Here is a 27,525-nt window from a genome sequence, read left to right as displayed (position 1 = left end):
GTGTGCTTGCTCAGGAAATTCTGAGGGTTCTAGGAGCTCTGTGCCAGGAACTGGGGACCAGAAGCAAAGACACAGTTGTGCTTATGTCACAACATCATCTAAGAGGGCCCGTGAGGTTTTCTCCCTGGGGAGGAAGTCAGAAGGCCTCGCCTGGACGCTGGGTAGGAAAGACTGAGGCTCGAACGAGAGGGAAGGAAGGCTTTGTGTGAACACAGGGCCCACTTCTGCTTCCAATGGAGACACCAGAAAACTCAGCAGGTCCGTCTCAGCCAGGTGCGGGTGGAGGGCCCCGTCCCTGCTGGGATAAAGTGGGGACACCGGCGAGGCCCCAGGTCATCCTCAGACACACGGCTCAGAGCTGACCAGTCACGGCAGCGTTCGAGCCGGGATGCTGGCCCAGAAGGCGACCTGGCGGCCCCCCACTGGGGGGCCGTTTCGTCCTGAGTCTTTCAGTGGTAGGTCTTCTGAGGCAGACATCTTTCTGGGTGTGAAGAATCTGCCCCAAGTCACTTTAAAGAGTGAGCTGCTGCTAATTGCCGCTATAATTTGTCACACACTGTTCTGGCACTAGACACTTCATATATATATCTCTGTCAATATATTTGTGTTAAAATTAGGGGAAAAACCCTGAGCCTTGTGTTGGTTCATCGTACACACTATGTTTTCAAGTGGGGGGCGGTTTTCCCCAGGGCTCCTGCGGATGGTCCTGGGGCCCCTGCAAGTGTAGCTTGGGTTCTTGATATCACAGGACATAATATGTCAGCCTCATCTGAAGGAGAGCGTTTGGATGGCATTTGCAATGTCCACGTCATTGCATAAATTAGCTCATTTACCAAAGGATAAACAGATCCAAGTTTATTCTTCAATATAATACATATATATGACTGTTACACATCTTTATAAGGCAAAGGAGTACAGCTGAATGAAACTACGTTCAGAAATAGAAAATACACACAATATATGCAACCACCACATTATGGCTCCGTTTTTATTTCTTATCTCCACTGAGAAACCTCATCCAAAGGGCTCGCTGGCGTCTATCAGCCAGAACAACTACAGAGCACACAGGACTCAACATAGGCCCAGGCGGGTGTAGGGCATCTTCTGCCCCTTTGAGTGGGCAGTAGGGGGTGAGTTAGAAGCCTTCACGGAAGGTGAAACTGCCCATACAAAGACCACTTAGGGAAAACACACCTGACTGCGTCAGAAGCTGGGAGAAACACTCAGACCTTCTAAGGCGAGAAGCTGTAGATTTCATGCAACGCACGGAAGTCACCCTAATCCGGGAAGTCACATCCAGTAAGTGCAGCATCACGTTTCCTTTAGGACAGAAAGCAACTTGACTTTTGGAAACATACTTTTCATCTCACAGAGGCTCTAGAGGAGCACGGTGATGGATAAGAAGATGCACTCTGATTCTAACTTAAGAAAAAGAGAAAGAAGTAAAAAAATAAAAGGATGGAGCAGAAGCCAAGTGGGTGGCATCATGGCCGCTGAGAAGGGCGCGGCCATGGAGGAGCTCCCTGAACCCACTATGGAGTCGCCAGGGGACAGAGCTGAGCTGAGCCCCCGCCCTCGGCCGCTGAGGTCCCCGCCCTGCCCTCGTTACCAGGTCACAAATCCGTTTCCAAATGAGGTCCCCCCGACTGGCCTACATTTCAGACTGAAGAAGCTCACGTCTGATACTGCCCCCCTACCCCAACCCGGGGGGTGGGGGGCGGGTCAGGGTAGTGGGAGCGGAAGGACAAAAAAGGAATAAAACGAGAGCCTTGCTCGTTTCCCTAATACAAAATCCATACTTTGATTCTAAAACAAGAAAAAAATTTTGCTGCACTAATTTCCATAAAAACGGTGAAAACGTTGGTGTTCACACATCTTCAGACCACATCACATCAGCGTCGGCGGCAGCGTGACAGTGCACCAGGCCAGTTTACATTTTTGAGGAAAGAAAGCAAAATAATATCAAGTCAGACAGAAAGCAACTACAAGCAAACCTACGGTACTCAACAGATGTGAGTTACCCAACTTCAACCCAGAAAGAGTTTCCCCGAGTTAATTCAGGTGAGAATCCATTCCAGAGGGTTTTATGTCACAAATTGGGCATGAGCTCTTTTCTCCCTGATTTTTAAACAGCAACAGATTCTGGGTAACCGTTGGTATCTGACGAATTACGAATGTGATGTGCTTTTTCCTTAATAGCTTGTGAAGTTTACTTCTCTCCAGGCAGCAGGAAGTGCCCCACTGGTGCTTAATTTCCTGCACTTACTGGAGAAACGGCAGCGGCCTAAAGGGAGTGAGCAAGATTGTCACGTCCATTAAGAGGGTGGAGAAGCAATGCGGCCTCCAGGCCTCGTGACTTCTTGGAAAAGTTGATCACAATAACCCCAGTGCAGCCAGACTCCGCTCCTCGGGTCCACGCTCGAATCTGGTTTGATTCTTCCGATGTGCAAAGCCCGCTTCCCATCAGAGCGGCCACGTGCTGCAAGGCGTGGAGGGAGGGGACCGGCCGAGCAGGAGACCGAAACTCTCCCATTTCACCGTAACCGCAGACTGTAATAATCAGCTCTGCAGTGCAGACTCTCCCCCGCTCCCATATAAAAGGCCCCCTGCTGGCATGGGGACACGTCCCCATCCGAGGTGGAAATATAGCTGCAAATCCTAAGGAGAGCCATTTCCAAAGTAGAGTCTCCTTTCTAAACCCCTAAAAAGAAATCACACCCACTGACCGTGGGGTCATCAGTGGATGAATTTGGCAAAGAAATCACTGCTTCATTTGGCCGAAGCCATCCCCTTCCTGTGTGTGCAGCAGGGCCTGGGGAAAGTGAGCCGGGGTGGATGCGATCTGCACGCCCTGCAAAGGCCCCCTGCTCGGGCCGGAGGGGAACACACCAGACCCCCGTGTCCTGTTCAGCATTTGAGTGGATGCCAGCTCTCTGCGGGCTGAGTATTAAGCCTGCACCAGCTTGTATGTTTCCAGACTCGATGAATACCAGCAGCTAAAGATAGCGCGGTAACATAACACTTCAATCACAGGGCTGTGTGTGTGTGTGTGTGTGTGTGTGTGTGTGTGTGTGTGTGTGTATTTTAAGGAAACTAAATTAAACATTTGAAACATAGTCACAGAACAGGAACAGGAGAAGCCAACCTTGGATAAATGCATAGGCCCAAGGAAGAAAGAAAGAGATGCATCGTAATGCAAGAGCAGAGGCCGGAAAGGAGGACCTTCCACAGCCAGCACGACCAATAAATTGGCGTGTGGCCTGAACTAATGACACCTCGTCTTCTGCCTCTGCTTCCCCCGTACCTGAAACACAAGAAAAAGGATGTTGCAAGCGTAGTTATCCGTGGGCAGGCGATGAGGATTCACCGGTGGGATGCTGGGAAAAGCCAACGCACGTCAGGTCCGCCCTGGCCCAGGCAGCCCCGAGCTGCTCTTATTTTGTTTTGTCGCTGTTGAGACAACTGCAGGCTAGAACGATTTAAGCTAAAAATAAAGACATTATTATAGCTGATCTCAAGACAACAGGTACTTGGAAGTGGAAAATGTGAGGGAGGCTTAAGATGCTAGTGGCGGGCGTGGTGCTGGGCGTGTAATCCCTCTGCATCGCTTCTGCTTTGTAAAGAAACAACGCCCATTCCTGCAGCAGGGCTCACGTCCCCTGTTAAATGTCTGTGACAAAATGGCACACGAGCTCGGGAACAAGAAGACGCTTCCAACTGGAAATCACTGTCACATCCCCAAAGTGAGCGGAGGTGCCCCTGGCCTTCAGTGTCCAAGGCTCCCTGCACGGGGCTGAGCCACAGAGACGCCACGTGGGTGAGGTCACTGGTCCTCACACGGGCTGGCATTTATCTGGGTCACTTTGACAGGAAACACGGCACTGTCCCCCTCAGGACCCACCAGACCCACCTCTTCTTGTTGCAGGCACGTTGAGGGACGCTCTCGGGACTGTTAACATTATTCCAAAGGTCCTGATTGTAAAGACTAACCATACACCATCTCTCAAAGCCAGTGTGCTCCATGTGGATGAAGTTTCCCTCGGAAGAGCGCGGGGTGCAGGGCGACAACACACGTGCCTCGCTTGGAAGTAGATCTGCTGCTTAGAAGACACTGCTGCTCCTGGGGGGGATTTCAGAATAAATGAAGATAGAATGTCTGATGCTTCTTGCCTCAGAATTCAAAGGAAGCTTATGTTCCAGAAGGCAAATTACTTATCAATTGGATTCACCTGATTTCAGACCAAAGCCAAGTAATAGAGTCTGAGAAACTAAGCGGTCAAGGGCGCACCAGACTTAGAATTTTTTCTGGCGCCGTACTCACCGCTTTGAAAGGCAATTCTCCCTCTAAATGTATCCAACGTGGTTTTTTTTTTACATATACATACATGCTTTTTCTTATTCTTTTCTGTTATGGTTTATCACAGGTTATTGAATGTAGTTCCCTGTGCTCTACAGTAGGACCTTGTTGTTTATTCATTCTATATATAATAGTTAACCTCTGCATCCAACATGTTTTAAAATCTCAACTAAATCTCCAGTATGATTGCTCTAGGGATCTGAGAAATTGCAGAAATAATGCACCCCGTGCCCCAGTGACTGAGATCGAAAGTTCTAAAGCTCAGGATGGCAGGGAAACGTCTTCTGGGGTGTGCACTGCTGCAGGGAGTGGGCTGTGAGGCGGGGTGCAGGCTTGCCTGCCCCCTGGGCCGCAGCTCTGGGTGCCCCCGGCCCCACGAGCCTGGCAGAGGTACTCAGAGTTCTCTGAGTGTGGCAGCTTCCCCTCCCCCAGAGCCACCAGTCTCCTTAGGGGTCAAGGCATCAGAACTGCTGATTTTTCCAAAAATCTTCTCCAAGCAGCAGCAACCGCAGCAGTTTTCCTGCAAAGCAAACAAAATATGACTCTTGTTAATTCAGCAGGGCTTTTAAAATTGTAATTAGTTGGTTGCGCCCCTTAGGAAAACCACAGATGACTTTTTATAATGTGTGTGTCTGTGAGGAAAAAAAGAAACCCCTTGAAGGATCCCACTGCTTACCAGAGCTGGGTGGTTTTTCTCTGTTGTTGTTGTTTTAGTTTATGCAAGCTATTTTAATACTATTTGCCATGTCGAAGGACAAGACCTCTTTGTTTCACCTGAAGCACAGCCAGCTCCAAAGCTGCTGCCAGCTTGACCCGCTTCAAAGTGAGGCTGGGATGCGTGTGGGAATCTTCCCACGTGCTTTACGACCACATGTGACCCAGGGCCGCATCTATCGATACGTCATTCCTATAGATCTGAGGGCGTGTCCCCAGGGCATGTCTCACGGCCTGGCAAAGAGCCATGGAAATGAGAAACGAAAACGCCACCTGGTTGATTTTTAGAGCGTTTCCTCAACCCATCCAAAAACCTCTAACCAACTGCAGGAGATTCCTATGCCTCAATTTACATTGCAGATTAGGCCTTACCATAAGGCCTGGGAGCCGTTCTTTTTCCGCAGGAATCATCTTCAACCACTAGATTTTAGAAATCAATATTGTCTCAGAATTGGTTTTACTCGTATGGTGTCTTGCCGAAAGCCCTGTCTTAGCCTGGCAGGAAGGAGTGTGGAGAATGATCTACTTTTCTAGCACAGCGCTCTTGTCAAAGGAGTCTGCTCCCAGAGTAAATATCTGAAGCTTACATTTTCATTTGAAAAAGAAAAAACAGTGAGAAAGTCAGCCAGGAAGCACCCACATGGCGCGGACATGCAGTGGTAACGGGTGGGCTTGTGTGGCCCCTCGAGGGATTGGGGGGCCCGGGAAAGGAAGGCGGCCAGCCCGAGCGGATGGCGCCAGGCGGACACGGCCAAGTTTGGCGAGGTCTCCCTGAGCATCTCCAGCAAAGACGCCGTCTCTCTGTGCCAGGGTGACCAGACCAACGCTTCTGTCTTTGTCCTCCGCATGCCTGGCGGTGCCTGGCCGCTGCCACCCTCCATCGCCTTGGGCTTAAGGGCCAACCTCCTTGGAAGGACTCAGCCATCTCCCGCCACCTTTTCCCCTCATCCTGCCCCCCCAGACCCTGGCAACAGGCCTGCCTCGCTGTCCCCCACTGAATTCCTTCCCTCCAGGCCTCCAGAGTCACCCCAGTGCTTATGGTGGGAAGCTGGTTTGTGGTCAACCCTTGGGGTTTGTGGTCGCTGGGGACGAAGCTGCCTCTGGGAGGGATGGGGTGGGGGGGCGGGGAGAGAAGGACCGACCAGGCCCAGCTGTCTGCGGACGCCAGGGCTCCCGGCTCCCGGCGAGGCCGGGCTGTACCACGTCCCAGGCCCCGGGGCACGGAGCGCCCTCCACACTGTCTCCAGACACAAAACTACTTCCTCCTGTCCCCAAACTCTGAGTCCTTGCTATTTTGGACAGACAAGAACGGCCTTTGTACGTAGAAAGCAAAGCCTCCCTGTTCACTGCTCCTCAATCTCCAAATAAGTGACAGAATCCTCAGTAAGTGACCCTCATACCAAAGGCTGAATGCTCGCCTAATGCTGGTCCGTGACTTTGATGATGATTTACTGAATTATTGCTGTGCTACCCGATCTTATTCTACAACAGATTCAAGGCAGCTTACAAGAGTATATACAGTCAAACAGACAAAAAAACCCCTCAGGACCACAGTAAATATGAATCAGAATAAGAGATTAAGGTGAGTGGGCAGCAAGAAGGCAGCCTCACGAGCCACGAGTCCAGCAGAGGTGGTGAAGCCGAGCTGCACAGCCGGCCGTGGACCTGCTGCCCGAGACGAGGGAGCTGGCTGGCTGGGGGGTGAATGTCCCCCGCGCCGGATGCAAATGCTGGGATTTCTAAAAGTCCTCTGTAATAAGTACACTTCCCTAGGCCTCTCCTATAGGCCATAAATCAGGCCATTTATTGACGTAACAGAAGATATGCACATGTAAAACTCTCTCTCTGAATAATTCTGACAAAATTCTAAGCAGGGCAGAGGCTTTGTATGAATAGGTCGTTCCTTGGGGTCCCAGAGTGGGTCCAGACCCAGAGGCAGCTCATGGGGGTAAAGAAGCGTGAGCTTTAGGGTAGGATCTCGCTCTACCATTGACTAGGGGCGTGGTCTTGGGGGGTCAATCCTAGGTTTTCCCATCTCTACAAAGAAGGTATTATTTCCCCTGATCTCACACAGTTGTTGCAAAAACTCCCAAGGACCGTTTCTGTGCAGGTGTTACTTCCTGAGCACCTACTGTGTGCCAGGCCCTGGTCTCCGGGCTTTGCTTGGATGATCTCATTGGAGCCGCTCAACAAGCATAGGAAGTGAGACTATTTCTGGACCACAAATCTGGAACCGGAGGTTTCTGCACTAGAAAATGGCAGACGGGGTGCAAACACAGCAGCCCGGTTTCAGGGCCCCCCCAGAGGAAACGCTGCCCCGCTTCCCACACAGTCAGATAGCCCTTCTCTCCCCTCCCCTCTCTAGGCTCAAACGCCTCTTCAGGAAAAGGCCTGAGACCAACCTTTCAAGAGGGCGCCCTCCGGGGACTATTTGGCCACCAGGTCCTGGGCATCAGAGCAGCAATTCTTCCTCTTCTAGGAAAACCAAGAAGAGAGTTTCGAGAAGGATTAGAACCTTTCATCAGCTCCTGACTTGAGATCTGACAACACTTGAAGAGGCAGTGACTTGTCACCGGGCATGTCCTGCCCTTGCAGAGACGTCCCTGGAGGCTGAACGGCTGACGGCCTCTTACAGACGCACCAACCGGCCCCAGAGTCCAGCTCGAGGGCGTCCCCACTCTCCCCTAAAGCTCCATCATCACCACCCTTCCCCTCAGAGTCACGGACAAAGAGCTTTGTACCACATGACACTTGACTTTTACACGTGTGTGTTTTGTCAAAACTCATGTCAACAACTGCTCACTTCGACAAAGCACAAGAGTCAAGACAGACTGACCAAAGCATGAGTCAGACACAGACACTGCTTTTTCCAGACGTTCTCAAATCCAGCTGAAAAGATTTAAGTGCCGGGGCAGAGTCTCGAGAGGACGGAGAGAGTGTCCCCAGTTTGGGGCTTGAGAAGGCCTTCCTGGAGGAGGTGGCAGTGAAAGTGGGCCTCAGAAACTGGCTGGGATTTGGGCTGATCTGGAAGGAGCCGTGGGGATAGGGCTGGGAACATGACATCGGGATGCATTGGGGCCCTAACTGCTGGGTGTGGGTGTTCATGGTGCACGAGGGGAAAGACTGGAAGATTTTTTTGATCAGGGAATCATATAATCAGAACTGTAATTAATGAAATGATGATTTGGTGAATTAGAGAAGAGAGTGGGCGGAGGTTGAATATCAGCTCGAACATTATCTTATTAGCTCACTAAATGGGAAGAAGGGCGTGAGCTGAGGCAGGTGCACGGGGGCGGGAAGGAAAGGTGGAAGGTCATTAGCTCTGGGAGGAAAGAGTCATGTCGCCTTTGTTCAGTTTTCCTTCCTCTGGCCACAAAGCATGGAATACAGGAGGTGCTTGCTAAGTTCTCACAGATTTGCAGTGAGGCTCTGCTCCTTCCCAGGTGAGAGCTGTTTCTGATGGAAGATGGGTCACATGTGGATGGTGACACAGGGGAAAGGTGAGAACCTCAGCCTTGTAAGCGTAACAGAGAAGGCAGAGAACTTCAGGGCCTCAGCGTCTAAGAAGGAAAATCCTTCCTAAATTCATTGACCACAGTCACACTCAGCGGTTCAGAAACAGGAAGTGCTTTTAAGCACGAAGTAATTAAACGAGATGAAAGTTTATTAAGAAAACTTTTAAAAATAGAATTTAGATTTAAATAGTTTGGGTAAGAGTTAAGTTTTCAACTTAGAGTTGAATTCTGATTCTGTAGAACATAGAACCAAGATTATTCCAGAAATGAATCTTCTGGGAAAAATTAGTCTCAATATTTCACTGAAAAATAAACTATATTAAGCTTGAGTGTTGGCCTTCAGTAACACCAACGATGTCCTACAAGGATGGTTCCGGAATCGTCACAGCAGGATGGCGGAGTGGGGACCCTCGTCTGACTCCTGAGCCTGCTGCCGGCCACGGGATGCTGGATGGGTCCATTACCCGGTCTTCAGCGGCCTCATCCACATAGCGGGGATGTCAACAGCGCCCGTTTCGGAGGCTTGGCCTGAGGGCCAAATGAGCTAATTTTCATAAAGCAGTTAGAACGGTGCCTGGCACAGCACTGTATAATTATAACTTCCATGGAAACTAACTGGATTTATACAATGGAATTTTTTTAAAAATCCTCACTGTTCTTGAAATATCTGTTCACCTTAGGTACCAGCAGTTGGATAGAATAACAAAAAGGTGATTTTTGTTGTTGTTGTCATTATATGGTTTAAAAAATATTTTTAAACACTTTTAAACTGTATAATGTCATTAATTATCTGTCGCGGTTTCCATATTGTCGACCACGTCAAAGTGTATTTGGACACCAATAAGCTTGGATAAAAATACATCGGTGGAAAATTGGCCCAGAATAGGTTGGTAACCCTAATAAGCAGTTTATGCAGTCTGGGTGAGGTACCTACTAGGGAATAAGCCTATTTTTACTTGACATCAGTACCAATTATCAAGGAAAGGTATATTCAGACACAAATAAAACTTACTACTGATGCTGAATTTAGAAGTGAAGTTAATTTCAATAAAAACTGGATGTGGAAAAAATGAGTACCAGGGGTATAGTCATCCCAAGGTTTTGGTCAGTGGAAAAGCTCCATTCCAAAGTGCCAGGAGGTGCAGGAGCAGAGGTGGAGGAAAGGAGAGCGTATCACACACCTCCGGCACCAGGACGCGACAGCAGCCGTCCCAACTGCTACTCGCGCCAGGCCTGCATCCCCAGAGAGGCCTGACGGCAAAGGGTGCTCATTGCCTCTCTGTGTTCTTGCCCCATTGACCACCCTGCATATTCAGCAAAGTTACTTAAATGTTACACATCTGCTTCTGTGTTATTGCTGTATTCCACAGTATTTGGATGGAGATGGTCTGAAGGGGGCTGTGCTAGTAATTCAGGTGACAGGCGTCCCGGGCAAGATAACCACTCGGATGGAGAGGATTGTACAGATTCCAGAAATAATTGGGGAAAATCATGTATAGAAACTTGGAGATAAACTACAGATGAGATGAGGGGATTGAATGAGAGGAAGGAAGCAAAGAGATGCTCTGGGGTCCAGCTGAGGCCATTCGGGGTAGGTGCCACTCTGGGAGGATGGTTGAGAATGAGGTGAGGTCGGGGCGGGGCGGGGCAGGGTGAGTTCCGTTTAGGGCTGAGAACATCCACGTGGAAATGCCCCGCGCACAGGTGGCTGTTGGGATCTGAAGCTTAGGAAGGGAATCTGTGCTGAAGAGGCAGACGAGGAAGTTGGGGTGTCAACAGTAATTAAGGCAAAGAGAGCCAACGGGGTCTCCATTCAAGAAGTGCCCACAGGGCACCGCTCAGTTTCTCTGAATGTACACTCCAGGAACCTTCATTTAGTTTTTGGTAAGAGTCTCCTTCACATGTACTTGTATTAATTTCTTGACCAAGCTGAATATTATAGGTTTTTGGCACCAAAGCAGACTAAACCAGGTAAGCACAGAAGTTAGAATTCTGAGTTGTGTTTTAAGGAGAATATTTACCTTGAATGTACATTAACATGTGTTCTCCAAAGCTTTACATGTTTATATACCCTAGGCTATATGTGTGCGTGGGCACAGTTACAGGGATACAATTCACTTTGTAATGGATACAGTAGTTAAATAATAAATGTAATAAATAGTTCCGCTGAAAATAAGTCTCTACTAGACAATGTAATTAGCATTCATTAAAAACATAAATTGCTCAATAAACGCTTTTGAAGCAATTTAACACTTTAGCACAAGATTTGAAGCCCAAGAGAAATTAATTAGAAAGAACTTCACTCAAGGCTAAGGTGCCTCTAGCATCTGATCATCAGAAGATTGAAGCCGACTAGAAAAGAGGGAAAACCAGGAGCCACGGTTACCTGTGCGCTGAGCCTGGAGTGGAGCTTGTGATCCGACAGCCAAGGGTGCTTGAGGGCTTCACTTGCACTTATTCTCCAACTAAAGGGAAATGCAGGGGGTTATTGTATCCCCTGCATTTGGATCCTCCCCTTCCACCCAAGGCTCTAAACGAGATAGAAATGTATCTCTCTCTCACATAATAGTCTAGGGCTGGCCTGGTTCCAGGCTCCAAACACGGCAAAAGAGACCTCGGCTCTGACCACTGCCTTTGGGAGACCAGATGGCTGAATGTCGAAGACAAGCAAGGCAAATAATTCAGAATTCTTGTTAATAACTGAACATTTATCTTCAAATAGAAGTAACCATTCTTGATGGAATGTCTGAGCTTCATAAATTGAACTTCTATCAGTCAGTTGAAGAATAAACATATATTTATTAATATAAGACAAAATTCTACTATGATTCTTGATGATTGCAAAAGCAATTTATGTGTCAAAACTTTTGAATAATATGTACTGCTAATGTTTGAATTAAGAAGTTTTGAGAGTCAAATAAATGAAGAAATAGATGGAACGTCAATGTAAGTATTGAGAGAGAGTATATTAGAAATTCTTGAGCCAACAAAGGTTTATACAATTAAAAAATATATGAGGAAGAATCATAAAGATTATATATCATAATTTTAAGCTTTGTAAACCTGTCTTGTGTGCTAATGTTTATCACATTAAACAAAATAACCTTTCAAACTAAAAAATTATGAGTGAGTGCAATAATCTGAAGTCTGCTTCTGAAACAGTATCAAGAAAGTAGTTTCAAGCAGTCATGAAGTTCAGTCTCTAGAATTGCTTCAATAAAATTGCTTCATTAGACACCAAATATTTAAGTATAAGAAGAGGATGTAATGGAAAAGAATCTGAAAAAGAATATATATGTATAACTGAATCACTTTTCTGTACACTTGAAACTAACACAGCATTTTAAATTAACTACACTTCAACTAAAAAGAAGATGAGGAGAGAAGTCTTTACTTTAGTCAATGAAGGATAACTTGGTGACAACATCACCAGTAGGACCCTAAATGAATAGATATAATTAAAAAAAAAAAACTCTGGACCTCCATCAACTTCAGCTGGAAGAGTTATTCTGTTGACTACCATAAATTTTCCGTGTTGGACCCCAGAAGCATTGCAACAGCTGATCGTGCTAAAAAATTATTCCTGCACTCCAGTGTCAAACTTTTAAGAGCTGACTATTAAAAAGTTAACTATAACATTGTACTAATAATTAAATATTTAATACAATTCCAAGTTTACTTTTGTAGCCCAGAAATTTATTCTATGATAGTCATGGTTGGCATTGGCCTTGGTTTCATTCATGCACTGACTTGAATGCTTAGCCAGTTGTTTTTCTGCCCAAACACGCAATTGTTGCTCTTTAGGTAAAGAACGAAGCCCTCAGACTGAGGGTGGGCAGAGCCAGGGTGCTGGAGCCCCTGAGCCAGCTGGGCCGCTGCTTCCCTGCTCTGAGCCTCAGCTCCCTCATCTGGAAAGTAACTGTGACAGCATCCACATGCCACAGGATCAGCTGGAGGATTAAACCAGCTGACACATAAGAGCACGTGTGTAACATAGGTTCGCAGTAAGTGTGGATTTCTCAGCCTCCAAAGATTTGACGGAGATGACATTTTGCATCTGTTCTCTGCTGGCATTCAGCAATGTACAGACAGCGATGCTGGTTACATCATCAGCGATGCTGGTACAATATACAGACAGTGATGCTGTCCTTCCTTATCTTTCTTGGCTCTAAAGAGCTCTCCGATTGACACTCCAGCCGGGCTAAGCCCTCCACACCTTTCAGGCTCAGTTCTGGCCCGTGTCAATACACTCCATCTTTAATAAATGTTAACCACATTTCACTGCCTCTTTTAAAATATACCCGTGTCTTCTATTAGCTCGTGACTTAATTAAAGGCAGGGACTGGGCTTTATACATCTGTTCTCAAAGCCCCAGACATATTTCCTGGCAGCTTGGAGATAGTCAGTTAAGTGCCGCATGAAGGAGTATGTCAGGCTCCGCACCAGACCCGTTACCCCTGCCGTTCCCTGACCCCCATCACCCCCATGGTTCTAAAATGCAAGCCCCTATATTTCAGTATCACTACTCTTCATCCACTGAATTTTGAATTATGTGATTTTAGCAGGGCAGAAAAATAGAAGTCCATGTAATACATAACACGGCCTTGCGTTGATTATCGGTTCTGCCACTTAACTAGCCGTATGATCTTGGAGTCTCATGCATAGAATATTATTGATAACTTCCACCCATGGAGCTGGGTGGGGTTAAAGAGATAATGTCTGTAAGGCAGTTGGTACAGTCTTGTCCATAGCAGGCTCTCAAATGAAATGATCATCAAGTGTTCACCTACATGGAGCCACATGTGCCTCGTAGATGTGAAAGGGATCATGGGAATAACTTGTCCCAAACCCTTCATTTTGAGGGTGAGTGCACAGAGGTCCAGCAAGAGACCCTAACTGCCTTGTTGGAAAAGGCAGAAGGATGGGTTTTTGCAGCCCCATTCAAGCCTCGTGACCATGGCAGTCCCAGATCTCAGGAAACTGGGTCAAGAGCATCAAACTCATTCTAACTACGACTCTGCAGGTGCATCACAGATGTCACTGAGGGGGGGATAGTTCTCTGACATGAGTTCTCACAACCCTGGTGGAGCGTGCGTCTCTGTTACCCCTACTTCTTCCTGAGCACAGAGTGGATGTGATCACCTCTTCTCCTTGATCAGAAGCTTGGAGATGAACCCCCGGGCCTCCTCCGAGATGTCCTGAAATCCTTCATCCTCCAGATCCCACCTGCAGGCCAGGATGTTGTTCAGGGTCTCGGCGTCGTTATCTCCCAGGAAGGGGGACAAACCGCTGAGTCTGTAAGACACGGCGTCCGGGGTGAGTAGTCTTTAAACACCTTCAAACCTTGTACAGATAAGTTGCCTTCTTGGTTCTGTCCTTTAAAACTGAAAGAAGGCAAATCACCAAGAATTAAGCATAATTTTATAATATGTTTTTGCAATCGAGAAAATGTTATGTCTCCCACCCAACTCCTAACTTAAACAAGGTCACAATGAAGGCGGCAGCTACCCTCAGATATGAATCTCAGAGAAGAGTAAAACTGTCTTTTTAAAGCACTTTACAGCTAGCAAAGTGCTGTCACATCCGCAGGTGGCAACTGCCGGGAACGCCACTTCTGAAGAGTACGGCTACTCAGTCATTTCAGGGATCAGGACACAAGTTTGGGGGCGGTTGTTTTTTTCTAACTTCTTTGGGGGCACTAGGTGTTGTCCTAGGGTTAGGGTGATGAATGAAGAAGACATCCTTTTACTTTTCCAGGGGATGTACAGGGAAAGAGTTGACTCCTTTCACCCGCGGGAGTCAGCAGAACCCAGGAAGTATCTGACTATGGAACAGAGTTATTTATTTTCGAAAGACCTAAATTAGGGTTTTTATTCAAAATAGCAAATAGAATATGCGGGGCGATTGAGAACAAGCGTCAGAGGGGCTGGGGGTCCACTTACAGCATGTAAGTGATGACTCCCACGCTCCACATGTCCGTGGAAAAGGAAACAAAATCATAGTTCACAACTTCAGGGGCGAGGAATTCTGGAGTTCCGAAGTTCACCTTCAGCTTCTCTCTGGGTTTGTATCTGAAATTTAGGAGACAATGCAGAGGAATGAAGAGGGTCAATCAAAAGTCAAAAAGCACGGAAATGCAAAGGATGCAGTCTACAAGCAAAAGAACTGCAGCCACACAGCAAATTTAAAATAAAGAGACGCTAAAGGAAATCACATATTGAAGAGCTGGTGTCCAAAACTTGTAAAGAAGCTTCCCACTAGAAAGCCTTAATAATCTGAAATTATTGTGAGAAAAGCCACTTGGAATAATTTCGAGCACAAATTATGGAACACGACAAAAGGAGCAGTGATACAGACTGTGACGTGTTGATGGCTTGAATGAGCCTGTTTTAATGAATAAAGAAGATGCGGTAATTTACGACCATTTAATATTTTCACTAATGCGCTGAGGTCCATGCAAAGTCTTTGCTCCCTTAAGAAGCTTATCTGTGCCAGAACCCTTTGCAATCTTGCTCACACTATTAATTTTTTTAAGTAAATATTCTCTTTACACATGGAACAAATATAAAAGACTAAGACAAACTCTTACAAATCCTGAATTAATGTCTTCAAGTTTAATAACTGCACTATATTAGGTTTTAATATTCCGTATTTTTCTTGCGTGCACTGTGGAAACTCCTAAACGTTCAAATTCTGAAGCCAGCAAGGTAAAGCTGAAACATAACTCTGGTTAATTCTAAATGGGGATATGAAACCAAGGGGTAGATCAGATTTTTCTTTGCAAAGAAAGAGCACCCATCATGCTCCCTAACTCAGTTCATACACCTATGTCCAAATTGACATACCTTCTGGCCAATCCAAAGTCAATAATTTTTATTTGTTTAGTATCCCGATTCACACACAGGATGTTCTCAGGCTGCCAGGAGAAAGAGACACATTAGCAATGAAAACAACCATCCTTCACTCAAATTGTCCCTGAACCACAACTAAAAATACAACGATGCTCGGGAAAAACATATCAGGCCTTTCCCTCTGGGGCTGGCTTGTCTGCGTGGGTATTTTCTCCTTTAATTATGTGGTGGACAAGGCTGGAGGTCCCCTGCCTAGCTCGCCTGGCCCTGCCCATCCCTTCCCCAGCTCTGCCGCCGACGATCACGCCTGAGTTCAGGCCGAGGCCTACTGCCTCAGGACTTTCCAAACGGACTGGTGGGGGCCATCTCAGCCTTGACATCTGCCCCCTAAAATTATTAAGTATGAATTTCCCCTTCTTGGAGGAATATTTTTCCTGAGGATTTATGAGTTCCAGGAGAAATGGCCTGATTCATTCCACCAGCCACACTGAATATGCACTGTAATGAGAACGGCCCTGACCTCCAGACTCCCCTTGTGCTCAATCTGTGGGAAAGTCACATGTAAAAGGAGGGCTCCCTCACCCCCGCTCGCTCTTCCTTCTCAGCAATTCCAGAGTTTTGCTGAGTTTGGTCTCAGTGCCTAAAACCCTTGACTAAGTGTTCCCTTGGAGTTTGAGTCTGGAAAGACTTTGCCCCGCCAACCGGACAGTCTCAGGGTGAGGAGGAGAAAGGTAGGTAGCACTACAACTCAGTGTTTACAGAATGTCTTACAAGTGTGCCTACCTTTGTTAAGACAGAAAAACCGAGGTCTGGGAAAAATAAGGGATTTGTTTTAAAGTCAAGGTCATCCATAAAAGAGAAATAAAATTTTCAAAGAATTGCCTGAAACTTCCAAGCTCTAATTAACCCCAACCCTTCCCTAAGTGCTGGGGGGAAGGGGGGGTTAGCCAAGTTGCCAAATCCCCAGGATTCGTGTCCCGTCCTTCAGGTGGGATCATGGCTGCTCCTCCCCTGCCTGTCTAGGTAGAGAAGAGGTTAGAATGAGATCAGAAACTCAGAAACACTTTACGAAATGACCTAGTGTCACCTTGCCGATAAGCAACAGTCCATTTGGTTGGGCATAATGTCTTTGGAAGCCTTTTTCTAAAATATCTCTAAAACAGATGTCTATAAGAAAAGGCGACTTATGGAGAAGTTGGTGCTATACAAGAAGATTTGGCCTCATGCTTAAATAACTGATCGATCATGTATAAAGCTGTCCAATTGCCAAAGAGCACCGTGACATAAAATATTTGCATGCAGAATGTAAAGAAACAGCTCTGGGGGCACTTTAAAAAGTTAAATTTTTTTCCTAATTATGAAATTAAAGCATATTCATTGAATAAGTTTTGCAAAACACAAAATATATATAAAGGAGACCATTCTTAAGCCACCTATAATCTCCCCTACATAGTGACAAGCATTCAATATTTTGGGCCCCTTTCCTTCCAAGGAGCTTTCTGAAAGGGATGCCTGACCCTTAATGATTCATCCAGCTGTCGCTTTTATTATGATCTTTACATACAAGCCACAGCTAAAATTGCCCGTTGCAAGTCCTCAATCAACATTATGAAGCCACATATGGAGTTGTTTGACTTATGACAGGTCAGGTCCTCATTTCAATTGCCAATCAAACCCCTTTAGGGATATTTGTAGAATATCTACACTCAATGAAAATGCTCCGTGAAAATATGCATTATCAAACCAGTTCATAGCCACGGGCTTCGCAAATGATTTTTAACCTCTGACTTTGTCATTTTATATATCGCTTCCTCCTGCCCTGTGAGTGGGAGAGGCAAAGGACATAAATCAAGAGAGTAAGGGAAGCCAAGTTAGAGGAGCAGCGGCCCATGGAAACCTATTTAAGGAAGTTAAATTTATTCAGCTCTGCAATCCCTGATGACTTGCAGTAGATGGTATGTTACACAGAATATATATTTTATCTCACTGTCATGCTGTGCAAACAGGGAAATGAGAAAATGACTGAGCCACACAAGAAGATGAACTTTATGAAATTAGAGCTGGTCGGAGTTATTGGTCTTTCACTGGTTGTAACTATGCACAGTCCAATTCTAGGGACTTCATAATGGGAGAGAGAGCAAAAGGAAAGGCTCATTAAGTAAGAGGAGAAAGAAGGCTTGGCTCCCCGCTGTTGCCACAGGCTTTCCACTGTTCCCAGGGTGCTGCCCAGCCCCACCCTGCCACCCTTCTGCCCCTCGCCCTTTTAGCACCTCCCTCTGGCTGCCCTGTATCCCATTCTGCCATAGGTTTCTCCTCTGTGCTCTAGTATGCCTGTAGAAAAACAATCCCTAAAGTCCTCAGTTTCCTAAAAGGTTTTAGGAGAGTGCAGGGAATTCTTGGAGAGCTGGAAAGTTTGGCTACAACCAGGAAATTCTGAGTTATCTAAAATTCTCCCACCTACTCATCCTAATAATGAGAGGATGCAACACGGATGCTGTGATGGTGTTGGTGATGGTGATGATGGTGCTGATGGTGATAATGGTGGTGATGGTGGTGGTGGTGGTGGTGGTGATGATGATGATGGTGGTGGTAGTGGTGGTGATGGTGATGGTGGTGGTTATTATGGTGGTGGTGATGATGGTGATGATGGTGGTGGTGGTGGTGGTGGTGGTGATGGTGATGGTGGTGGTGGTGATGATGGTGATGGTGGTGGTGGTGATGGTGGTGGTGGTGGTGGTGATGATGGTGATGGTGGTGGTGGTGATGGTGGTGGTGATGATGGTGATGGTGGTGGTGGTGGTGGTGATGGTGGTGGTGATGATGGTGGTGGTGGTGGTGATGGTGGTGGTGGTGGTGGTGATGATGGTGGTGGTGGTGGTGGTGATGGTGGTGGTGGTGGTGGTGATGATGGTGATGGTGGTGGTGGTGATGGTGGTGGTAATGATGGTGATGGTGGTGGTGATGATGGTGGTGGTGGTGGTGATGATGGTGATGGTAGTGGTGGTGATGATGGTGATGGTGGTGGTGGTGATGATGGTGGTGGTGGTGATGGTGGTGGGGTGGTGATGATGGTGATGGTGGTGGTGGTGATGGTGATGGTAGTGGTGGTGATGATGGGGATGGTGGTGGTGGTGGTGATGATGGTGATGGTGGTGGTGGTGATGATGGTGGTGGTGGTGGTGATGATGTTGATGGTGGTGGTGATGATGGTGATGGTGGTGGTGGTGGTGGTGATGATGGTGGTGGTGGTGATGATGGTGGTGGTGGTGGTGGTGATAGTGGTGGTGATGGTGGTGGTGGTGATGATGGTGATGGTGGTGGTGGTGGTGATGATGGTGATGGTGGTGGTGATGGTGGTGATGGTGGTGATGGTGGTGGTGGTGATGGTGGTGGTGATGATGGTGGTGGTGGTGGTGGTGATGGTGATGGTGGTGGTGGTGATGGTGGTGGTGGTGGTGTTGGTGATGATGGTGATGGTGGTGGTGGTGATGGTGGTGGTGGTGGTGGTGATGATGGTGGTGGTGATGATGGTGATGGTGGTGGTGGTGATGGTGATGGTAGTGGTGGTGATGATGGTGATGGTGGTGGTGGTGGTGATGATGGTGATGGTGGTGGTGGTGGTGGTGGTGGTGATGATGGTGGTGGTGATGATGGTGATGGTGGTGGTGCTGGTGATGGTCATGATGGTGGTGATGATGGCGATGGTGGTCATGGTGGTGGTGATGATGGTGATGGTGGTGGTGATGGTCATGATGGTGGTGGTGATGGTGGTGTTGATGGTGGTGGTAGTGGTGGTGATGGTGGTGGTGATGGTCATGATGGTGGTAATGATGGTGATGGTGGTGGTGGTGGCAATGATGGTGATGATGGTGATGGTGGTGGTGATGGTGGCGATGATGGTGATGGTGGTGGTGGTGGTGATGGTGGCCATGATGGTGATGGTCATGATGGTGGTGATGGTGGTGGTGATGATGGTGATGGTGGTGGCGATGATGGGGGTGGTGGTGGTGGAAACCATCCCCCATGTGAATTCCTTTAACAAAGGCAAGTTACAAGAATCTGAATAGCTGTTCCCTACAGATGGAGACATGCACATATTAGGAGGTGAGAGAAGTTGAGAATGGGGAGATGAGGCTAAGAATCCAGATTTTCAAATTCCTGAATATGTACCTAGTGACAGGATCAATCTCCCGAGCTGGTGTACAGTACCCAACAACACCCCCTGATTCAAGTCCACTCACTGAGGGGAGGGTTTGGGAAGGGTTTACATTTCAGATGATGCAAAACACACGCTACCTTCAGGTCTAAGTGTAGGATGTACATCTGATGCATGTGTCTTATCCCCTCACATATCTGCCTGGTGAACAGGATGGTATCAAGCTCGGTCAGATTGTAGTTGTCATCAATGATGCGGTCGAAGAGCTCCCCTCCGTCCACACTGCAGGGAAAGAGGGGGGCGTCCTGAGTCACGACCTCCTGATGAGCACGTCTTTCTCATGTCTGAGCCTCTCTGACCCTTCCAACAGGTGTGTGGGCAGCTATGTCTCTACCTTCTCAGTTAGATGCCTCTTACGTTGGAAGGCCCTTATTTGAGCCACCATCACTTTCACAGATGGAAAGTCTCAAAGCCCTCTCATCCAGTGGCTACAGCTCTGGGATGGGTCCATCTCTGCCGTCTCCTAATGCATATGGAGGATGAAGAGGGTGCTAAGAAGGCAGGGAGAGGGATTCCAAATACCACGGGAAGGTTAGACTGATTTCAGTGGTAAAATGCTTCTATGTGGCTGATGCTGGATATTTTATCATCCAAAATCCCCATTGCACAGTGATAAACAAAACCCAAAAGGGGGGCTAGGGGTGGGGAAATGATGTGAATCACAAACACCGATTCAGTGTCAGAATGACTCACTTTCTAACTAAACACTTACTACGTTTTTATAAAAGTAATTTGAAACAGAAGCTTCTTAGCCCTACTTATAAGAGTTTGACATGAACTTTGTATTAGCAATTAGGTCAAAGGTGAGATGCAGTTCAAGATTCACTTTCCTCCAGGTTACCCAGAACAAGAGTTAAGCTGGGGTTTTGACAGTGCAGCTTGGAAATAAAGCTAAATCTCTGTTGTCGTCCTGCTACTTATCAACAAAATCTCACATGGAGACGTCAATTCCTGAGTAATTTCCTTCCCGAAGTGGATGAGATTCTGACACATGCAAGTCAGAATCAGGGCGCCCCAGCATGGTCCAGCAGCTCCGAGGCAGGACAGAGCTGCAGCCGCGTATAAAGGGGCCCTGGTTGTGTGTGGAGGTTTGGGGCAGTGGCGGGGGACATACTACTCCATGACCAGGACGATGTCGTTCTTAGACTCGAAGGCGTCGTAGAGCTGGATGAGGTTCACGTGGTCCAGCTGGTTCATGACGTTGATCTCATTCTTCACTTCATCCTGGGAAGAGGGAAGGGCAGGTTTAGCGCCGTGAGGACAACATCCAGGTGGGGTCCACACTGCACAGCCCTTACCTTGTCCTTCATGCCTCTGGTCTTGATGATCTTGGCCGCCAGCTTCAGACCTGTGGCTTTCTCCTCACACTTGTGAACCTGGCCGAAGCACCCCCTGCCGGAGAAGAGGACGAGGCCCAGCATGAGGGTCTGTCCCCACCAGGGCCCTGCTCCAGTCACTGCCCAGTGGACAATACAGCTGGCCGGCACCCCTCTTTTTGACTTTGAATGAGCAAGCCTGTTATGCACGTGCTGTAGCCAATATCTCCTAGAACAGGGACTTCCCTGGTCGCACAGTGGTTAAGAATCCACCTGCCAATGCAGCGGACACGGGTTCGAGCCCTGGTCCGGGAGGATCCCATATGCCGTGGAGCAATAAGCGCATGCGCCATGACTACTGACCCTGCGCTCTAGAGGCCGCGAGCCACAACTACTGAAGCCTGCGCACCTAGAGCTCATGCTCCACAACAAGTGAAGCCACTGCAATGAGAAGCCCCGCTCACTGCAACTAGAGAAAGCCTGTGCACAGCAACGAAGACCCAACACAGCGAAAAATTAATTAATTAATTAATTAATTAATTAATTTAAAAAAAATCTCCTAGAACACGTCAAGTTCTGATACAGGCCACTGGCATCAGAATTCCCTGGGGGGCAATGTCCCAGCCCTACTCCAGCCCTACTGATGCAGGAAGGCCGGGGGAGGCCCCAGAAGCTGCACTTTCACGACACCCCTTGGGTGGTTCATATGCACCCTAAAATTTGAGAACTTCCATCATAGAAAAAATAGAGTCTTTATGAATACATATGAATGTAACAAGCTAGGCTTCGTAAGCATATGAGTGATACAGGCTGTAGGTCAGGCATATCAGATTACTTTTGGAAACTGCATATAAATAAGTAAGAAGTAATAACAAAATTGCATATAGACACATTTAATCAAAATACGTATTACATAATCACCTGTGAGATTTTGTGACAGTTTAGCTTGGATATAAATTTAAATATACTTCTTCTTTTTTAATAAATTTATTTATTTTTATTTTATTTATTTTTGGATCTGTTGGGTCTTCGTTGCTGCGTGTGGGCTTTCTCTGGTTGTGGCGAGCAGGCTTCTCACTGCGGTGGCTTCTCTTGTTGCGGAGCACGGGATCTAGGCGCGTGGGCTTCAGTAGCTGTGGCACTTGGGCTCGGTAGTTGTGGCTCGCGGGCTCTAGAGCGCAGGCTCAGTAGTTGTGGCGCACGGGCTTCGTTGCTCCACGGCATGTGGGATCTTCCCAGACCAGGGCTCGAACCCGTGTCCCCTGCATTGGCAGGTGGATTCTTAACCACTGCATCACCAGGGAAGTTCTAAATATACTTCTTAAGACAGCTTCTTTCAAATATCCTCACATACCGAAATGCACACTCAAGAACAACCTTCAGATTTGACTTGCTTGCTGTGATGCCCGATTTAGTGAAATAACTGGAACCCACGTGCCTGCCTGTGTCGCACTGGCCGCACGCAGGAGCAGAAAGAGAGCTCCCCAGCGTCGTGGCCAGAAGCCCACAGCAGAGGGAGGGCTGCTGCAACGGTGACGGGGTGGGAGTCGGGGTGAGGGCACCGCATCCACCCGACTCAGCCACGCTCCCTGAACAGAAGCAGATGGGTCCGTAAGCACAGCCAAGTGTGACTTCAATCCCACCCAGCGGCCCAGGCGTGGTCTCTTTCCTGGAGCTCATGAACCTACAGCCCCAGGCGCTTCAGATGTGGCTGTTCATTACGAAAGGGCTTGTTTCTTAATTAGCAACGGCCCCCAGGACAGCCTGGCCCAGCAGTGGTGCCACATCACTGTTTTGCTTTAGGACTACCCCGTCCGTCTCTCGGGCCTGGTTTATTCTGCAAAGCCTTGAGTGATGAGGTGACCTCACAGGGTCCCTGCTGGTCCACCAGGCTGATAACCTCATGCTAACTGAACGGGGTGAGCAGGGACTCTAATCCCCCTACAGGCCACGGGGGAGATGAACCCCAGGAAAATTCAGGGGCCTGACACCGCATGCAGGGTCCAGGGATCCTTGCCATGGTGCAATAGCTCTGCCCAAAGTGCAGGATGATTTGCTGCATCTTGACTCTCCTACTACTGAGAAGGAGGTCCACCTGCTGATGACCTCTTTGCGTTTTGAGGCAAACGTACACATCTGACTGTGTTCCCCTAACTTACTTACTGAGCCCAGAACAGGGGGTGATGGGCAGCTGGTCCTGCCTGCAGGATGACAAAGAAGAGCGAACGCTGCCCAAAGGGGCAGGAAGGAAACTCTAAGAGTCACTGACAAACCTCGACCAGAAGCACGCGCAAACCCTGGCGGTTGTTTCAAAGCCGCTTCTGCAAATAACTTCTCTCCTTTAGAGAAACAGTCGCTGGCTTGCCACCCAAGTATCCCTTTCCCCCTCAGCCCATCCTCACAGGCTGAGGGGCCTTCACCACAATGGATCAGCCGGCCGGCCGAGGAGGAGGAAGTTCAGGTGCATCCGCGCGACAAAGGGCAAAAGGTAAATGGGATGGGAAGAGGGGGGAGGGGCTTTGCAAAATCAACCTCACCCCCAAGGACCACAGGCAGGAACGCGCTCTGTAGTAGCCACGCGGGTTTTCCCTGTGTTGGTAAGTAAATATCTATATATTTGTATAAATGTTCTGTTTTCCTCTTCCTATTTTACATGGATATGCTGATGGGAGTCAACTGAATAATTTAAGCCTTAAGTTCCAAGATCTCACAGGGTGATTGTGACTGAAGAAGGAACTTCCCCCAGTGATGGACCTGCCCCCGATAGACCTGACTCTTCCTTCTTCAGGGAGATGTGGATGTCCTGCCAATAAGTCCTTCTGAGAGGCAAGTAACCGACTGAAATACAGTAATAATAGTAACTCATACGGTAACAGCACAAACGGAAACCAACAATGACAAACACGTGCCATGAGAAATACAGTGTTCGCTCATTTCTACATTCTGTTCCTCGGTTTTCAAGCTTCTAAACCTTCTGGGGACTCACTCCAGACACGACAGCACAGGAAGTGAAGTAGATGTTAAATGTGGAGGGTAGTCACCACATCAACCTCTCCGGCATCAGTGACGATTTTCAGAAATGGTTAACATCTCTTAAAATGTTTGCTTATGATGTGTCCGGTTCTCTGGTTGAGACTGGCAAACACTTATGAAATTCTCAAGATCCGTCTCTTTGTTCATAGCGGCACTATTTACAATAGCCAAGACATGGAAGCAACCTAAGTGTCCATCGACAGATGAATGAGGAAGATGTGGTACATATACACAATGGAATACTACTCAGCCATAAAAAAGAATGAAATAATGTCATTTGCGGCAACATGGGTGGACCTAGAGATTGTCGTACTAAGTGCAGTAAGTCAGACAAAGACAAATTATCATAGGATATCATTTATAGGTGGAATCTAAAAAAATGATACAAACGAACTTATTTACAAAACAGAAACAGACCCACAGACATAGAAAACAAACTTATGGTTACCAAAGGGGAAAGGCGGGGCAGTGGGGGGAGGATAAATTAGGAGTTTGGGATTAACATGTACACACTACTATATATAAAATAGATAAGCAACAAGAACCCACTGAATAGTACAGGGAACTCTACTCAATATTCGGTAATAACCTATAATGGAAAAAAATCTGAAAAAGAATAGATATATGTATATGTATAACTGAATCACTGTGCTGTACACCTGAAACTAACACAACATTATAAATTAACTATACTCCAATATAAAATAAAAATTTAAAACATGAAAAAGCAGTACAAAAACTAAAACAATAAAAATAAAAACACTTATAAGAATTGAAACAACAAAAAAAGACCTCTCTCTTAGAAAGCACTCTTCTTTCTTCTTTCGTCGAGAGAGTATTGAAGCTGAGCGCTACTCACCCTCCCAAGACTTCTGTTTTGCTCACGGTGTAGAAGCTGTTGACGGCGGCCTGCTTGGCTGTCACGATGCGGTGATCAAACGGCGCAGGCGGTGCCCAGGCCTCGTCTGGAGGTGAGAGAAGGGCCGCGTGAGAAGCGGCCCGAGGGCCAAGCCTGGGCCTGAGTGCAAATGTGCTCATTTAATAATAAAACACAATGGGCCACCTGTTTTATTTCTAATGATCCAGGGAATGTAAGTTTTCATTTCATGTTAGGATTTATGGCTCATGAAGGTGACGCGCAACACCTTTGAGAAAGGGTGTCAGGGCCTCTGAACCGTGGCATCTATCTCCCTCAGGGCAGCTTTCAGAAACGTCAAACAACTGAAAATCTCCAAGCCCTGTACAGTCCAAACAGGTAATACTTCCAAACTGGAGACATTTGAACACAAACCCCAGAAACTGTTTGACCCATTTTTTTAAAAGCACCACTGATAAACTCCATTATTTTCTTTAAGGCACAGAGAAAAAGATGAAAAATTTCTTCATGTCATTGACAGTTTTGATATTACTATATATGACTTTCCAAAATATTTTAGCCAGTATTCAAGACACATTTAAGGCACACAGATGCATTTTTCCTGGCTGAAATAAAACACCCAGTAAAACTGGCGAAGTATATATTGTACAGCTCTCAAATTTCTCCCGCTTTCCACCTTCCAGCCTAAGCATCTAACCTCCAGTCCGGCTCAGTTCTAAAATACATAGTTACTCACTAATATTCTTCCAGTATCCTTTTTACTTTTCCATGGTTACTGCTGTTAAAATTTGCTTGCCGTGAACCTATTCATTTCCCCATTTATTCATTACTTAAACATCTACTGCGTGCAGCTTCTTACATGTGTACAAAGGGTACAAAGGGTACAAAGGGAAGTGAGTAGATAATAACTTTGCTTTCAAAAATTTACATTTATTCAAAATGTAATTCTTGAGCACTTATCTTGAGCTAGGTACTTTGCCAAGTGTTTTTTAAGATTCAGATAATATAAATCTCTGGGCAATTGATTTGATGGGGGCATTCTCCCTTCACACCATAAATATGCTGAAAAGTGAAGAAGGTAGGAAAGAATTCTCTTGGTGGCATTCGTCTCTTCAGACCAAAAAAAACCCCAAAAGTGATTGAGTTATGAACACAAATGGCATCAATGTGGCATGACGTCTCCTTCAGGCTGTTAGGCTAAGTGAAATTTAGTCGGAAATGTTTGCTGGAAAGGTTAGGGAGCTTTAAACGGCTGGAACAAAAGCCGTTTCCTACCCAGGGGGGTCACCAGATCTTGCTGCCTGGGGGGTCTTTGCTCCAGGGAACCCCAGGACTTTGTCTTGTTGGTGCCCCCGGCGCCTCCGGCTTCCTGTGTCCTCCATGTGCATCTGTCACCTGCACCTGCCGCATCTATTCTGCTCTTCTTGTTCTCCTGGACCAAGCTCACCTCCGCCCCTCTCTGCTTACTGACGTCCGAGGGCTCTGTTGGATCAGAGTTCTGCAAAACAGGTCCTGTCGCTGACTTTCCTGTGGTTCGGGATGTGAAAATAGCTTTTATGCTGCTGATACACCTGGAAAATAAAATCCAGCCACAGCTCTCAAAGTTTCCGGGAGAAAACTTTCAGATGGCCAAATTTCTGAGCACTAAAGCTTCCTCAAGACGATGCTTTGCTGCAGGGACGTAGGCTTCGTGATGGGGAGTTGGCGATGTCAGTGTTTGGGGTGAGATGAAGCAGGATGTGTCCCCATCATCGCAAGCAGCACGGTTACAGGCGGAGATGACCAGCGTCCCGGAGACCCTCCCTAACAGCCTCGCAGTGACCCCAAGTAGGTCCACTGACCCTTTACAAAGGCAGTCATTTTATGACTCCCTAACTAATTTGAAATTCATTTTTCACTTCCTTTCCTTAAAGAAGATAGAAGTGACCACGTTAAAGCAAAATCAAAGGAGCAATGGTCTCTGAATAATAACAGCAGTGAGAGTCAGCCTTTACTGGTGAAAGAATTGACCTAATTTAAGTTTCCCAATAGCTCCAGACCTTACTAAAAACATCTCTGCAGTGATGGACTTTCTTAGTAAACATTAGTGTTTACATTTAATTCTTGGAAAATTAGACTTCTCTACAATTAGTTTCCAAAATACATTAGTTAAGAATGAAATAAGGGGAATTCCCTGGCGCTCCAGTGGTTAGGACTCCACGCTCTCACTGCTGAGGACCTGGGTTCAATCCCTGGTCAGGGAACTAAAATTCCACAAGCTGCGCGGGGAGGCCAAAAAAAAAAAAAAAAGAAATAAGAATTATGTCTTAAATCCCTAAAAAATACCACAGATGTTTGAATTGGGATGCTCTTTGTTCCAAACAGATTCTGTGGCTCTTCATAACGTAGATTAATTCATTTTAGCTGGCTATATAATTGCCTGAATTTATATGTGAAACTTCACGGTTGATGAAGAATCATTCAATAACCTACTGTGTACTCAATCCTCACAATATTTGGGAAGCAGCCAATTTATACATCTGATCAATGTGATCAGTTTTCAGTTATCGATCTTAGGAAGGATGTGCTCTATACTGCTAAAAATAAGAAACTTTTACTTGATATTTAAAAAATACTGGATGTGATTACTACTAATCATTATATCCA

The 27,525-nt window shown here is 46.9% G+C and overlaps 1 protein-coding gene across 21 annotated transcripts in view; it reads right to left on the bottom strand.

The window, feature by feature from the left end:
- Positions 1 to 974: 974 nt before the first annotated feature.
- Positions 975 to 27,525, bottom strand: part of MYLK4 (myosin light chain kinase family member 4) — a 93,878-nt gene continuing 67,327 nt past the window's right edge. For 18 of the 21 annotated variants that reach the window (XM_082345665.1, XM_082345670.1, XM_082345671.1 and 15 more), the window contains 10 exons: positions 24,862 to 24,967; positions 20,952 to 21,045; positions 20,768 to 20,877; positions 19,734 to 19,875; positions 15,432 to 15,502; positions 14,529 to 14,657; positions 13,729 to 13,881; positions 10,973 to 11,051; positions 7,474 to 7,546; positions 975 to 4,877 (listed from right to left, as the gene is read on the bottom strand). In XM_082345665.1, the coding sequence (XP_082201791.1) occupies positions 7,499 to 7,546; positions 10,973 to 11,051; positions 13,729 to 13,881; positions 14,529 to 14,657; positions 15,432 to 15,502; positions 19,734 to 19,875; positions 20,768 to 20,877; positions 20,952 to 21,045; positions 24,862 to 24,967 (932 nt within the window). In that variant the 3' untranslated portion in view covers positions 975 to 4,877; positions 7,474 to 7,498. Of the gene's footprint in view, positions 4,878 to 7,473; positions 7,547 to 7,567; positions 9,115 to 10,972; positions 11,052 to 13,728; positions 13,882 to 14,528; positions 14,658 to 15,431; positions 15,503 to 19,733; positions 19,876 to 20,767; positions 20,878 to 20,951; positions 21,046 to 24,861; positions 24,968 to 27,525 lie in introns of those variants that run through there. The other 3 variants (XM_082345672.1, XM_082345667.1, XM_082345673.1) reach the window with 3 other exon arrangements.

Source organism: Balaenoptera borealis, assembly GCF_965194805.1.
Source record: "Balaenoptera borealis genome assembly, chromosome: 12".
In the NCBI taxonomy this organism is placed as follows: domain Eukaryota; kingdom Metazoa; phylum Chordata; class Mammalia; order Artiodactyla; family Balaenopteridae; genus Balaenoptera; species Balaenoptera borealis.
The sequence above is the reverse complement of the archived record's forward strand: the minus strand, read 5'-3'. Positions and strand labels throughout refer to the sequence as shown.